Here is a 14819-nt window from a genome sequence, read left to right on the forward strand (position 1 = left end):
CAATCCACGGCCCTCATAGCGAGAACCGACTCTACCTAGCTGCATTCATGGAATATTGTCAGCCTGCGCATGCGCGCTGAGTTGGTGCCGCCCTTGTCGCGTGGTTGATCATGCTCGGTTGCTAGGCCTTTCACGAGGGGAAGGCATGAACTGCTCAAGAGCTGGATAGACCTCAAGGATATCTGGGATGACACTGACGATAGAGTCATGGACATCGACCTGAAGAAGTTATGGAGTTTTCGCAAGAGTAAAGGTCGCCATGTTACACAAGATTCGGGAGCGAGCAGGTCGCAGAAGAGCCATGGCACGGGTGTGAGCGCGAGACACATATCACAGAGCCCGCGAATAGGTCATAGCGGTGAACACTCGTTAGACTATTCAATACCTGAGTCCTCCCCGGTTTCAGCGGCAGCGGCCCATCCTCCAGGATCGATTGCTGGCAACCCCATAAAGACTGGGCCAGCCGGGATACGCAGGCCTTCGACTTCTCAATCTCGACCTGGTACCTCAGGTAGTGACAGTTTGATGAGTGCCGTCAATCGCGCGGCAGATGCCATTTCAAGATCAGAGCAAGAATATCAGGATACAGCCAACAACTACTTCAAGCGCCATGTTCGAACCAAGACCCCTCGTTATGTTGACATATTCTCGCTCGCCAGCCCCAACAGTATCAGCTCTTCCATCAGGTACAATGAGGATGTCGCTGAACGCAATCTGGACCTGACCCGGGTCGCGCTGGAAGCCTCACAAAATGACTACTTCCAGGAAGAGGTTGCCATGAGGAATGCATACCCGACTCCGCCGGCAAGCAATGGCATCAAAACTTCACCTCCGCTCTATCGCGACAGGTTCAGCGAGACACGGCCCAAGGGGCAATCCGAGCATCTGCTGAACAGAACAAGTAACCCTGAAGCGTCTGGACGGCATGAAGAACACGCGCCGCTGAAATATCATAAATCGTTAAGCTCGAATGATTCACATCGCCGCCAGCAAAGGGATCAATCATGGGGTTCTCATCCAGTTCAGGAATTAAACCCTTCGAGGCACCAAACTGACGAATCCCGGGTGGCAGACACCCGGCAAAACCACCTGCCACCACCAGCAAGCCATGTCCATGCCAACGCGAGTTTATACGATCCTTTAGGCATTATTTACAACCCATCTGTCAGACCTACCGGTCAAGAACCGGCCCCAACAGAAACTCTTACCAGTGATCAGCTATCGGCCACCGAATCAGCGCCGGCTGGACGGTCCGAGCACCCCGGCTTTTCACAACCTGGGAATGTGAGGTATACAGGAAGCTCGACTGGGTCCAAGGCGGCTGATTTCTCTCTTCGTTCACCGTCAAGTTTGAGTCACGCCCCTTCGGTCAAGCGTGTCATTAATCTACCCCATCGCAAAATCATGGACTTGACAGGGGATGATTCAGATGTATTTTCCGAAGTCAATGTCGAGTCCAACTATAGTTCATCTCCTGTCATCGGACATGCAAAGGTCGATGTGGTGCGCAGAATTTCAGGGTTGGCCATCAATGGCGCACCGGCAGAAAATACAAACAGTGTATCCGACTCGTTATCGACAAACGAAACATCTACATTATCCGGGGAGGTTCCTTTGAGCGTTTCTGGGCCGGTACAGTCTCCGCCAGCTCGAGATCAAACCTCGGAAGTACTGCTCTCGGAAGCCGTCGCAAGACATTTCCGATCCAAAAGCGGCTTTTCAGCCATCAGTACCGTTGCCGCCTCGTCGCCTCGCGCGAGTGTGGTTGTGGGACCTTCGACAACGACAGTGAACAACGCTGCAATCCCCGAAGGACGTGGGCAGCCCAAGGCAATAAATGGCGAACATCAGCATATGGCCGAAGGTGAAAACCCGGCGAACCAGCATGCTATCGAGGGAGAGCCTACTAGAGACGAGGCTACGACTCTAAAACATGACGAAACCCCTCCTGTTGCAGTTGAGGAAGGTGCTTCCTCAAGGTCTGACGCTACGGCGAACGAAAGGCTCCTATCTCATGAGAAGCCAAATGGTACCTCCAAGCAAGACGGGTCACAGGCTCGATCAGAGCAGTCACATCCCGCGCAATCCGGGAAGATGCCTTCGATCCAGGATCACAAGCAAGGAGACTTCGCGGAATCACCTACGGTTCCTTTTGCTGCTTCTCATCTTCCGGATGGGGTCATCACAAGGGACTTTGCCGACATGGCAAGCAGATCCAAGCTTACTAGTGTCCCTGAAGGTGCCGAACCCGGCGAGACTGGACGGCCCAAGAGACTTAGTGACCCAGAAAGCAAAAAGCAAAATCACACACCAGCTGCCTCAACCTACAGCGAGCAGTATCCTGTCAAACACGTGTCTGTACCGCCACCACCCATGTATAAGTCGACTTTCGATGAAGCGGAATTCGCACGAAAGCAAGCCGAGGCTCGTGCCGCTCTGATTCGACTGCAAGAGAGTTTAAATGAGAATTTCCTCGAGCCGATTCCAGCGCCAGCGGCTGTAGAGCGGCCGTCATCCACCAGGTCCAGAAGTGGATTCTCGGAGCACAAACAGAAAGCGGCCTCCAAGAACGGCAGCGCCCCAGCTTCATCAGTTGCCTCGGCAGAGGTTAGACATGAGACTGTGACTGCGACCGTTCCACCAGAGATCATGGTCCAAGATGATGATGGCAATATCGACGGCGTAAAAGCTAAACCCGAGACCGAGACCGAGACCTCATATCACAATCTCGCGACTCTGCCACATGCTGATGTTTCCAAAAATCGTGAGCACGTTGAGCTAGTTTCTCGCGAAAAGCACAGAGGAAAACAAAGGGCAGAAACTTCGGACAACCTCGATGGACCCGGCCCGTCAGTTCTTGACCAGGCACAGACACAGTCGCTACCTCTTCCACCTTCCTCCCGAGATCATTTCCGTCAGCCACATCAACAACAACAGCATCATCATCCCGGTCCCGTCCCGCCAAGTCCGGGCGAAGTCTCACTTTCTCATTTCCCCATCCCGGTCTCGGCCTCAAAGCAGTCTGCAACCTCAGCCCCGATGAACAGTGGCGTTGGCGTTGGCACTGGGAATGGTAGTGCTAATGGCAATACTGTCGGAGGGGGGCAAGCTGCCAGTGGAGAACAACAACAGCCCCCAACGCAACAAGGTGGTGGTCCAAGTAATTCACGGCCGCACTCGCAGACACATCCGGCGTCTCTAGCTTTCCATTCACGGCAGAACAGTGAGACTGGTGCTGGGGCTGGGGCGGGTCCTGGAGGTTCAAGTCGGGCCATGCAGATGCGGAGACAGTCCAGTCAGCGGAGTCAAGCGAGCACGGCCTCGGCGTTCAGCATTCCGTACCATTTGATTCCGGGGCGGTCGAGCAGTATTCGGGATCAGTCGGTTGCGGAGGTGGAGGGGAGATGAAAGAGAGCAGCAGTACAGTACCAAACGGATGGATAGGTTGAGGGCTGTTCTAGATGCCAGTCAGGGTGGTTGTCATCTCTTGGGCTCACCTTACTTGGGCCCCGTGGACTCGGAGATGTGGATTTCATAAAGGAAAATGCAACGGCTGGCACACTACAAGGCAAGGCACCAGCAGGTTTAGAGATATGACGACGCCTGAGCACCAGTGCCATGACGACTCTACTCATAGGAGCTGATGAAAAGATGAAAAAAATGCGAATGATGGAATGATGGAATGAATGACGGAACGAAAAGGAACGAATGGTACGATTCGATTGACTGTTTCGAGGCGATCATGGATAGATGAGTGAGAATTAGGTAGCAAGCAAGCTATGTAGTCAAGCATTGTGTTGATGTGCAGCGTAGTGAGTGTCATGACTTTAATTGCAGTGTACCGACAGTACCTACTTGGCCTTCAATATACTCGGGTATAGCTGACTTGGACATAATACTGCAACTAGGGCAAAGGTAGGAAGGAGTACCTGTATAATACCTACCTACTCCGCTTCGTAGGTACCACTACAATCCCCAAACCCTCATCCAACCCTCATTCGTCCTAATATCCCCTCTGGTCTCGGACCGACCGACCTCAACACCTCGCCCGTGTTCGCTGACCTCGTCCTCGCCGGGCAGTCGAACCCATTCGTCCACCATGGGTGGGATTTCCTCTTTGACGTGGGACACGACGACGAGGGCTTGGGTGGGAAGAAGGCCGGGGAAGGATTGACCGTCATCATCTTTTGTCCGCCTGATGCTGCTGTCACCATCGTTTCCACCTCCGCTCACGCTCGAGCTCTCGCTCTCGCGTTCGCCATGCTCAAGCCACATCATAGCCTTGTCTCTTGTCTCGGCCGACAAGCCGGAAAACGCTTCATCCAAAATCACAATGTCCGGCTGCTTGATGAGGGCGCGCAACAAAAGCAGTAGCCGCTGCGTGCCGAACGGGAGAGTACCGAAGGCGTGAGTTTGTTTGTCGGTGGCCCATGACAAGTCAGAACTGCTCCCGTCCTGTCTCAACTCGGGCTCCCACCACTTCAAAACACTATCGACCAAAGCACTTCTCTCAACCGTCAACTGCGGTTTTCCCGCATACGTCTCTGCCCAAGCACTCTCGAGAACACGGCGGACAGTTAGATGGCGGGGGAAAAACGCATGGATTTCCGGCGACGAGTGGCCGATGCGCGACTGGATCTCCCACAGCGATAGGCCCGGTTGGCCCCTTTCAGGCAGTCGAGACCGACCGAAGATTTTGATCGGCAAGCTGTACGATTGAGGATGGTCGGATGTCAGGAGAGACAGAAGGGTGGTTTTGCCAGATCCGTTGGGACCCAGGAGTGCTAGGCGTGTGCCTTGTCGGATTGTGAGGTTGAGTCCCGGGTCGGAAAAGCCGGATTGGGCGGCGCCGTGACCTAGCACTACTTTGTCGCCGTACTTGACTATTACTGATTGTAGTTCGATTAGAGGTTTACCTAGGGCACGGGAATGGGAATGTTGTGGTTTGTCGCTGTCGGACCCAGTCGACGATGATGGAGCCTGTCTCTGAGAAGAATGCTGTGTTGATATCTCCGATGAGGTAGATGATGATGATGGTTGGTCAGCAACTCCTCTGCCTGCGAGATCGGCGGGGATCGTGGCAGTGAGGGTTAAAAGGTCTTCTAAACGAGCATCTGAATCTGCGGTTGTTTCTTGGAGTCGTTTTCGTGCTAATCCAACCCGCTCTGCATCTTCGGCGGAGAGCTTCGTAGGATCGATGGAGCCGTCATGAAGAAGGTACTGCTTTTCAAAACCTGGATCTTGGGAATATTGAAAAATGGGATGCTTTGCGATCCCCCTCTTGCTCAAGACATCACCCACGCCCGCCGGAGGGTGTCCGTAGGCCGTAAGCATGCGTGTTGCCATCTCGAGGTCCAACCGTCCCGACAGGGACACCGAACCATTCTTTGTTGTCGTTGTCGATGCCGGCGCCGCCAATTTCATCCACCGACACAGACCAAACAAGACCCTATCCTTGTCACCCATCAAAGCAACTGTATGATTATGACCCAGCACAACAAGATGAGTGATCCAATCCGGAATAGGATCCTGAGGCCGCAACGCAAGCAACAACAACGGCGACGACCGATACGCCAGCTCACGCAGCATAGGCGACAGCGTGACCAGCGTCGGGGGGTCGAGCCCCATGAACGGCTCGTCGAGCAACAGAAGCTCCGGCTTACCCAGGAGTGCTTTTGCGATCCTCGCTCTTCTCGTCTGCCCGTTGCTGAGATTGCTGACGGGCATGTCGGCCAGCTTGTGCAGCCGTAGATCCGACATGACCTTGTGTAGCAGCTGCTCGTCCACATGTGAACCGTCTTGTTTGGCGGGATTCAACTCGGTCTCTCCTCTCAAATACTGCAGGACCGTCCAATCTGTCTCTTCGCGGCGGCTTTCGTATCGGGCACTGAGATATGCGCCTCTTATCCCGCCCGAGGATGTCTGCCCTTTTCCATTCGTGTTGAACCCGACGTATTGGATCGCTCGTGACGGCACACGCAGCCGATGGTCCTTGCGCTCGATCTCTTCCGACGACAAGTATGGATATGATCGCGCGTTCGGTGGGATGCAGACGTACGACCCGCGCAGGATCTCGAGAAACGTCGTTCCATCGTTGGCCGCGATCACCGCCCAGTGCTGGTCTTTTCGTGGCTGGTTCTTTTCTTGCCGTTGCACGGTGGTGGCCGGTAGTTCGTAGGTCAGATTCGGGAACAGCGGTGGGTTGGACGTGGATGAGTCGCCGTGGTGAGACAAAGGGTGGTCTTTGTAGAATGTGCCATTGCGGATTTGAATCAGGTTGATGTTGGAGTTGGTGTTCGACTGCTTTGCCTGGCCGCCATGCAGGCTCTGGGCAAACCGTACAAGTGTTCTTCGCATGGCCGTGGCATCTTGGTCAGACACTTCAGGTTGCCAGGACGGCCACTGGAACCACGCTGAAATACATTAATACGTCTCGTCTGTGATCAAGCCCGCATAATCCGGTGCTGTCAGTTTCGCAAAAGCACTCTCGGAGAGGCTCCCAACTCCCCGAAATATGGAGAAAAAGGGTCCAAGCCATCCCGCCAATCACGGCATCATTTCCGACGAGGCTGCACTGTCGTCCGGGTCCTGTTCGTCTACACGAGCGGCTTTTACTACTAGCGAGAACATCTACGGTCACCATAAGAGCCAATCCCAATCGCTGTTGCGCACGTAACGTAGCATGTTTGGTTCTCTTCTGAACCATGCTGTATGGTAGGCTAGCTCTAATCTAGCTCTTCTCGTCGTGGGTATTGTACAAGATGGTATGCTCAGCTCCAACCGCGCCTCGCTATGCTGAAATTATCGTTGTCGAATTTTGTACCAAGAAAGCTCGTGTGACTTCCAAGCTCAATCATCTCGTCTGTTCATTCCTTCCCCCGTTAGCTCAAGTTCCTGCTTGATTTCATCATCATCATCGTCCTAAAGGAAGTATTCGTTTCGATTACCCCTTGAGGGTGGAACATGTCGTAGCTCATCTTTGACCGCACTGAACAGTTTGAAGGTCGGTTTGAGGTCCTCATCGACGTGACACACAGATGCCAGGTTGCCACATCTGTAGCAATAGTTTGGTGCGCTCCATACCGTAACCACGTCCTGGCTCTTGAAGTGATATTTGTATCCTTCGTTGACCAGTTGATGTGCGCGTGCGATCAGATTGAGTCCGTTGACATGACAGAATTCCTGACTGACCCTGTCTCCGAATAGCCAACCAGCCCCTCGCGGTGATACGGCCCAGGTGTCAACGTCTTCCGGATCAGACCAAACAAGGTCACAAAACGCTCCTTCGTGCGGAATCTCTTGTGCTCGGGCCACAACTCTAACCTGGTCCAATGTTCGGATCTCAGGCGACAACCCACCGTGCACACATAAGATTTTGCCGTCAACAATGGCTCCGAGTGTCATAAAATCGAAGACCTGACAACATGCTTTCCAGACCGAGGTGTTTCCATATTTCTGGACGCATTCTTCGTAGAACCCGTACACTTGGGTGATCTGGCGGGACTCGTGGTTACCTCTCACCAGTGTGATTTTTTCGGGATATTTCGCCTTGAGGCACAAAAGTAGTGTAAGCGTTTCGAGTGAAAAGTACCCTCGATCGACGTAGTCTCCTAGGAAGATGAAGTTTGCGTTTTGTCGGCGTGACACGACGTTTCCGGATTCTGATCGCTCATCTTCGATCTCCGATTGTTGGGAAGAATTGATTTCCTCTGCGTCGCTGATCTCGCCGCTTTTCTCGCTGGGCGCATCTGGATGTTCTGCTCCTCCTAGTTTGAGTTTCTTTTTCAATTTCGGGTTCGTGATCGTGGTAGGGGGTTCAATGTCTGCGGAGGTGATGATGTTTGCGGGAGTAGTAGGTGTTTCTGGGGTAGATTCGTTCGGCATGCCTCCTGCGACTCTGAAGAGTTCGAGTAAGTCGTAGAACTGGCCATGGATATCGCCGCAGATCGTGACTGGAGTCGAAACCGGTTGAATGTTTGATTCTGCGGATTTTCGTTAGTCAAGCACAAGGCGATAGCTTTACGCTGTTCGCTCTCACCTTCCATCATGTACTCCTTGACAATTTCGCAGAGTTGTTTCATGTGGTATTCGGAAAGGTATTTGCAGTTCTTTGCTGCTTCCAGCCATTCGTCCGGGCCAGCAGATCTCTTTAGCCGTGCTGGGCCTGGGACGGGCACCTTTACTGAGCCCATGGCGCAGGTTCGAACGTAGTATTGGCCTGTTGCGCAGCACTTCTTCGTACGTAGGTCGCTTCTCTGCCCACTTGACCGAGTGGGGCTTTTGGCAGTTTGCCGGGGGAGCGAGGGCAGCGGAGAGTCTTCACTAGGTCAACGTAGTCGAAGATCTTCTTCTTGGACTGGCCACGGAAGATGCGCAAATCGTACTCGGTCACGTTGCGTGACCGGCGGCGTCTAGGAGGAAGAGTGGGGAGGGAGGAAGTTGAGACGGGCGTGTTTTCGAGGCTCTCCTCCTCAAAAACAGGGAATGAGGCGCTGTCGTCCTCCTGGTGCAAGGAAGGGACAGCGATGGTGGAAGAGGAGGACGCTTCGGACGAGATGGGGTCGGCAGCGGTGGAGGAAGCGGGCTCGCTGTCTTCATGGACAGCAGAGGCAGACAAGGGCAGAGCGGACGACATGGTGCCAGTCACTGCACGTGACTGGGGAGGGAGTGATGGAGGGAGGGATCGGAAGCGGAAGAAAGAAAGACCGAGGGGAGACGGAGCGGAAGAACTTAAGGCCGACCTTTATATCAAAGTGACGGTCAACAACGTGAACCTGAACACAAGCCTTACACCCTGAAGTTTCTTACATGTCACTTCAACCTCACTTATCCCTCACACGTCCCTCATATGGTTGTCATTGTACAGTGACACTTCCGGAATATCTGCCTGGAACCTACGGATCTATTACCTAGGCAGCGAAGCAGCTGTTGCCTCTATTGTCCTCAACTACCAAACACCCTGGTTCAAGAATGTCAAATTCGACAAAAGGGCGCTCAGGGGGCTTGCTGCCCGTTAATGCAGCCACCAGAAAGAATGCAGCACCAAATTCTGGCTCCAAATCTGCCCCCAGGGCTCCTGCCCCGAGACTGAGACTTGTGATTCGAAGACTGCCGCCAGGACTGACCGAGTCTGAATTCTGGGCAGCGCTGGGCGACGACTGGAAAGTCGGCGCGGGTAAGGCGGAATGGGCAGCTTTCAAAAGTGGAAAAATCTCAAAAGAGTTAGAGAACCCCATGGCTCTATTCGGGCTTTTTGCTAATCCGTGATAGCCTGGCTAAACCCTCTCGACCATCGAGAGCTTACATCAAAGTGCGAGAACAGTCATTGCTGGATGTTCTGTCCGCGGCGGTCAGAGGAGCATCATTTCAAGATGCCAAAAATACCAGCAAGGACCCATGTCTTCTGGGACCCCCGTCATTGGAGTTTGCACCATACAACAAGATTCCTAGCGGTCGTGCCCGCAATGACGGAAGGCAGGGTACAATTGACCAGGATCAAGAATTCATTGACTTTCTGCAAAGCCTGACCCAACCGATCACAAAATCGACCACAAGTGTTTTGGAACCCGGGGAGGCGAAGCCGGAGAAAGTTGCGATTACTCCTTTGGTCCAGTACATCAAGGAGAAGAAGGCCAACAAGGCCAAAGAGACCGCTCAGGCAAAAACAGCCAAGTCACGTGAGACCAAAGAGGTCAAACCCGCCAAATCCGAGACTCGTCCCACGATTGTGGTCAAGGGAAAGAACCCATCCGTTGCAGAAAAGGAAAAGGAGAAAGTTGAGGAGAAGGAGAAAGAAAGAGAGCAAGAGAAAGAGAGAGAGAAGGAAAAGGAAAAGGCAAAAGACCGAGGCGCCAAAGCCACGCAAGAAGCAGTCAAGCCCATCGCCAAACCTGTTTCCCGGACGCCAGCCAAGCAGACAGCAGCGAAGCCCGAGGCCAAACGAAGTGCAAAAGAGACGGCGTCTCAGCCAGCAGCTGCACCGGCAGCAACATCGTCGTCTGCGACGGCACAGGCACAACCACAGGCACCGACACCAGCCAGACGTGAGAGGGAGCGAGGCAACGTGAGTGCAGCTGCTCGAATGCTCCAGCGCGATCTCGGACTGGTGGCAAAGGAGAACAAGTCACAGCGAACTGGTAGAGGAGCTGCGACATCGACCACTCCGACCAACACAACCGAGACCGCGGCTAGCGGCCCTACCAAAGGAGCTCCTACTGTACCGGCAAGCAACAAGGCAGAAAGTCCCATCGAACCACCAAAGCAAGGGACGTCAACTCCGCCTGCTCCGAACACAACAGCCACACCCACACCCACCGGTCCTAGAGCATCCCGAGCCCCCAGCACAGCGTCGTCCAAAGCCGGTTCTGGTGGTGCTGCTGCTGCAACACCGGCGCAGTCTCAACGGCCGGCAACTCCAAAGACCGGTCCGCAACCATCAGCAGGAGCCAAATCTGCATTCCTCAAACACGCCAACCCATCGCAAGGAATCACTGAAGACACCTTACGAACCGTTTTCGGGGATTTTGGCACCGTCACACGATGCGAGATCGACAAGAAGAAGGGGCTTGGATACATTGACTTTAGTGAACCGGAAGGATTGAAAAAGGCAATGGCCGCGAGTCCAGTTAAAGTGGCTAATGGTCAGGTTGTCGTGCTTGAAAACAGACCTCAACATGGGAAACGCGGAGGACAGGCCAAGTCTACAGGAAACACATCTATCCAGTCACCACAGGCTTCGGCACCACATTCAGCGCCGGCGTCGACGACAGCAGCACCATCAGTGACGGGTACAAAGACGACGAAACCAAGCTCGTCCAAAGCCACTGCCGTACCTCCGGCGCCAGCATCGGGATCGGCATCGGCACCAGCACAAACGGCAACACCATCAGTCGCCGGCTCGAAGGATGTCGAGCAAGTCTCGACAAACAGTACCCCTACCACAGCTGCTACACCTACAACTACGGCAGCGGCAGGTACCACCACGCCGGCGACAGCTCCGCGAGGACGAGGAGGCGGTGGTGGTGGCGGTGGTCGCAGCGGACGCAACAACCCGCGAGGATCAGGCCAAGGAGCAAAACAAGGTCAAGGTCAAGGTCAAGGACAACAGCGAGGTGGTAGGGGCGGTGGAAGACGGGGTGGTGGCGGAGGAGGAAGTGGTGCAGCAACTTCTTCAGCCTCAGCTTCAACCTCAACACCATCAACCGCTGCGACACCTGGCGCAGGTGGCAATGCGAACGCAAATGCAAATGCAACTGCAGGCGGAAACACATCAAGTACTTCCAAACCACCAGCACCATCAGCGGTGCCGGCAAAGGCTGAGTGAGATAATGTATGTCAACAAAATCGGGCGTCGAGATGCCAGATCTGCTCTAGGGGTTGGTTCATTAGAAGCACAAAGGCTGTTGTAACAAGACAGGGATAATTAGGACATAGGCCAGATAGGGTAGATATTCCCTTGGCCATCCACTGCTGTCACCAGATACTAGTATGGGACAAACCCTTTGTTCTTTCATCTAGTCATACAGTACATCTCTAAATTAGAGCATGTCTCCTTTTTTTGCATCTTCATTACTCTCAAAACCGATGGGTATAATTCACAAAGTACACATGCGCGCAAAGTCCAAACACTCTGAGATGGCTGCCACACGCTCGTTTGCAGCAGTCACGGGCACAGCATTTAACATGCCCGCAAAGTGGTTTGACCCTTTGGTTCCATTTCCACCACCAGGGAGAAAGATGAGAGCTTTGCTAGGAACTAGTAGACCCGGATCTACCGCCTACGCCTAGCGGCAGGAGCCGATTCGAATGCGTCCTCGTCGTCGTCGTCATCATCTTCGATTTCGATGCTTTGACTCTTGCCTGTGCCATTCCCAAGAATGCTCCTCTGGGACGAGGTGAAGTTGAGCGTTGACTGCTTCGCCCTTGTTGCTGCAGTTCGAGCCGGAGCAGGCGCAGGTTTCTTCTTCGGCGCAGGTGAAGCGGCCTTCCTGCCTCGAGCACTGGTACCGGACAACGCAGGCGTACTAGTAGCCGTAGCCCTAGTGGTGCGGCCTCCGGCGTTCGTGTTCGAGGCCGTTTTAGTAGCAGTTTTCCGCTTATCTGGGAAGAACATGGCCTGTGAATTGGGTTCTTCCTCTTCGTCATCATCGACAACATCATCGTCATCGAGCATAAGAGCATCTTCTTCTTCCTCTTCCTCTTCGTCGTCAGAAATGGCTCTCTTCCGACCTCTTCCTGTAGCCGCAGCACCAGCAGGCTTTTTCTTAGTCGTGCTTGTTGTTGTTGTAGTCTTCCGCGTGGACGCCGCAGTAGTTGCACCGGCGGGGCCGCCTCTACCTCTGCCTCTACCGCGTCCTCGGGCGGCAGTGCTGCGGGGTGCAGGCGTTGCATCCTCTTCCTCGACGTCGTCATGATCGTTATTGTCATCCTCCGAGGCCTCGGACGAACGTATCAACGCGGTCAGCTGGTCCTCCCAGTGGCCATCCAAGTCACTGTCCCAATCGTCTGGCTTGGGTTTGTAGCGAGCTTTGCTGGTTGGAAGCTTCAGTAAGCCCTTAGCAAACAGCTCTTCCATCCTCGCTCGCTGCTCGTTGATTTGCGCGGCGAGGTCCTCGTCATCGTCCTCGTCGGCATTGGCATCCGCCTGCAGTTTGACCAGGTTCTTGATTTGGTCTGCGAGAGACGTATTCACAAACAGCTCCATTGCATGCTTGTCGTCCTTGTCCACGTAATCGGACACGGCGTCCCCAAATCTGTTTTGAGGCAGGATCGTGAGGGACTGTGCTTGGAGGAACTCTCGCACTAGTTTTTCCACCTTGATGTTCTCGAGCCCTTGGAACTTGGCCATGACTGCCCGGTCCGCTTCTGCATCTCGGGCAGCACGGGCCAATGCATTTCTCTTCTTCACGTGGAACTGGATCACGTCCGTGGTGTTGGCGACCCTGTCAATAAATCGGTTCGAGAAGCGTTGTGGGTTTTCCACGTCGAATTTGCCTACGCCGTCGGCCGGCGTCGTTTCCACCCGAAGGCGGATCAAGGGTAGTGGACATTCTTCTGCCTCTTCATCTTGGGCATTTCTCTCCTCTTGCGCTTCCCGCCATTCTGCCTTTGCCTGTTCAATCAGTCCCTCGACAATACCAATCAGGTATCGCGTGAGCTCGGTTCGATGGTCCTCCTTGTGTTTGGCAATCCGGACCGCTTCTTTATCCGTGCTCAAGACAAGATCTTTGTATACGAATGGACGCACGGTTTTCAGACGGATTGGCTCACATTTCATCTCCCGACCTGTGATGGTGACAATGGCAACACGCTTCGGCACGGCTTCTCCAGGGATCAGTGATGTCGCGACGGAAGAGCCTGGTTGCATGACCTGGAAATTCATTTCCGGGTTCAACCGAGGCTCAATCAGACACTCGTGTTCGTGGCCCCATATCACCAGGTCAAGAAAGCCGGGAAGGAAGTTTTCCGGCAAGTATGATGTTTCCGTGTAGGCATGATGGTTCTGGTGGACGGCTATGATATTGTACCAGTCTTCCATCTGGGTGCTTGGTCGGTGGAACTTGACCTTGTTGTTTCGAAACGTGCGATAGAGTCGCTCGTCTCGGACATTGGAAAGGCCGTACAGTGCGAGCTTGGTGCGACCTTTCTGCAACAGCACGGGTTTGACTTCGATGTCGTCGCTCTGCGGAGTTTTGCCATAGTAGTTAATCAGCCCGGCGACGGCGAGCAGGTCCAGCGCCGCATAGTGCCCATCGCCGGTCGGATCGTCATGGTTGCCGTGGATGGAGAAGACGGGAATGCCGACATTGATATTGGGGTCTTCGTAGTTGACGTGGTCAAATGTGGCGTCAAAGTGTTCCGATTCGTCGCTGAGCATTTCGAGCTCGCATGGTTTATCACCGAAACAGTTGAGCCGTATTGACCGCATGACATTGTACATGGATTTCCGTGAGGGTTTGTTCTCGTGGAACAGGTCTCCGGCGAGGAGAACCATGTCAACATCCCGTTCTTTCGCGAGGCACATAATCTCGTGGAACGTCCTCCACGAGTCGTCGCCGCGGATGGGATCTCGCTCGTGGGCTCCTACGTGGTTGTCTGTGGCGACAAGAATCGAAATGGTGTCCGCCATGTTGGCTGAGAGCGTGGTGTACTGGCAGTCCGGAGAACATCAGCTGAGACTGAAAGAGCGTCTTGGAGTTCCTAAAGAAGGGATAGGTTCTTCAAGGTTGTGCTTAAATTTAGCGCCGTGGCTGCCTGCTTTGCGGCAGTGGTGATCACGCTTTGAACGCCATCAACGAGAGGAAAAAGCCCCCAACAAAGCAGCAAATCGACATGCAGATTCTGGAAGAATTGTGAAACGTCTCAGCTACACCAGGAAAGACAGATACGCGTGTGATGGCCGGTATAGTACCAGAAGATGATTGTAGTATGGTAATATCTGTATCCAGTACTGCCAGTGAGTATACGGGGCTCAGAATCCAAGATGTCGTCTGACTGCAACCAATCGGAACTGAGGATTTCAATTCTTCTTGGCGCATCGAGGACGAGGACCACTGACTGCATCTCATCTCGACGTGCAATGATGCGAGCTAGACTTCAATTCCATACTGACACCTTCGAGCCGCGCCGCCACCACATCCTCTTCGCATTGGAGTCCCTCCACGATACATCCGCGTCTTTCGAGCCCTCTGACTATCGAGCTCTTCTCCAGACTGATCCATCACCTGGTTCAGTCTTGCCAATCCCGCGAAAACAATTCTACGTTCTTTTATGCAACCTGCGCCTCCTGAAGCCTCTTCAACCGCGACTTCAGTAAACCA

General features: G+C 53.8%; 5 protein-coding genes across 5 annotated transcripts; 2 read left to right on the plus strand and 3 right to left on the minus strand.

The window, feature by feature from the left end:
* Positions 1-207: 207 nt before the first annotated feature.
* Positions 208-3408, plus strand: HMPREF1120_07269 (uncharacterized protein; the record flags this gene model as incomplete). Its single annotated transcript, XM_009161490.1, has 1 exon — positions 208-3408. One exon carries the CDS (start codon positions 208-210, stop codon positions 3406-3408), a length of 3201 nt encoding a protein of 1066 aa, XP_009159738.1.
* A 292-nt stretch (positions 3409-3700) lies between these two features.
* HMPREF1120_07270 (molybdate transport system ATP-binding protein) lies at positions 3701-6467 on the minus strand. Its single transcript, XM_009161491.1, has one exon. It carries the CDS (start codon positions 6355-6357, stop codon positions 3967-3969), a length of 2391 nt encoding a protein of 796 aa, XP_009159739.1. The 5' UTR covers positions 6358-6467; the 3' UTR covers positions 3701-3966.
* A 185-nt stretch (positions 6468-6652) lies between these two features.
* Positions 6653-8659, minus strand: HMPREF1120_07271 (protein phosphatase). The gene is made up of 2 exons (XM_009161492.1): positions 8039-8659; positions 6653-7982 (listed from the first exon to the last, which is right to left on the minus strand). The coding sequence occupies exons 1-2, from the start codon at positions 8190-8192 to the stop codon at positions 6922-6924; spliced, it is 1215 nt and encodes a 404-aa protein (XP_009159740.1). The 5' UTR covers positions 8193-8659; the 3' UTR covers positions 6653-6921.
* A 311-nt stretch (positions 8660-8970) lies between these two features.
* HMPREF1120_07272 (uncharacterized protein) lies at positions 8971-11323 on the plus strand (the record flags this gene model as incomplete). Its single annotated transcript, XM_009161493.1, has 2 exons — positions 8971-9221; positions 9271-11323. 2 exons carry the CDS (start codon positions 8971-8973, stop codon positions 11321-11323), a joined length of 2304 nt encoding a protein of 767 aa, XP_009159741.1.
* On the minus strand, positions 11316-14585 carry HMPREF1120_07273 (double-strand break repair protein MRE11). The gene has a single exon (XM_009161494.1). It carries the CDS (start codon positions 14126-14128, stop codon positions 11771-11773), a length of 2358 nt encoding a protein of 785 aa, XP_009159742.1. The 5' UTR covers positions 14129-14585; the 3' UTR covers positions 11316-11770.
* Between the last annotated feature and the right edge of the window lie 234 nt (positions 14586-14819).

This window comes from Exophiala dermatitidis, assembly GCF_000230625.1.
Source record: "Exophiala dermatitidis NIH/UT8656 unplaced genomic scaffold supercont1.6, whole genome shotgun sequence".
Classification (NCBI taxonomy): domain Eukaryota; kingdom Fungi; phylum Ascomycota; class Eurotiomycetes; order Chaetothyriales; family Herpotrichiellaceae; genus Exophiala; species Exophiala dermatitidis.

Bases quoted from the DNA above. Each gene is read 5' to 3' on its own strand.
- HMPREF1120_07273 (XM_009161494.1), bottom strand. From the start codon at position 14,128: ATGGCGGACACCATTTCGATTCTTGTCGCCACAGACAACCACGTAGGA.
- HMPREF1120_07271 (XM_009161492.1), bottom strand. From the start codon at position 8,192: ATGGGCTCAGTAAAGGTGCCCGTCCCAGGCCCAGCACGGCTAAAGAGA. The intron at 7,983-8,038 runs GTGAGAGCGAAC...GAAAATCCGCAG, and splicing joins CAAGGAGTACATGATGGAAG to AATCAAACATTCAACCGGTT.
- HMPREF1120_07270 (XM_009161491.1), bottom strand. From the start codon at position 6,357: ATGCGAAGAACACTTGTACGGTTTGCCCAGAGCCTGCATGGCGGCCAG.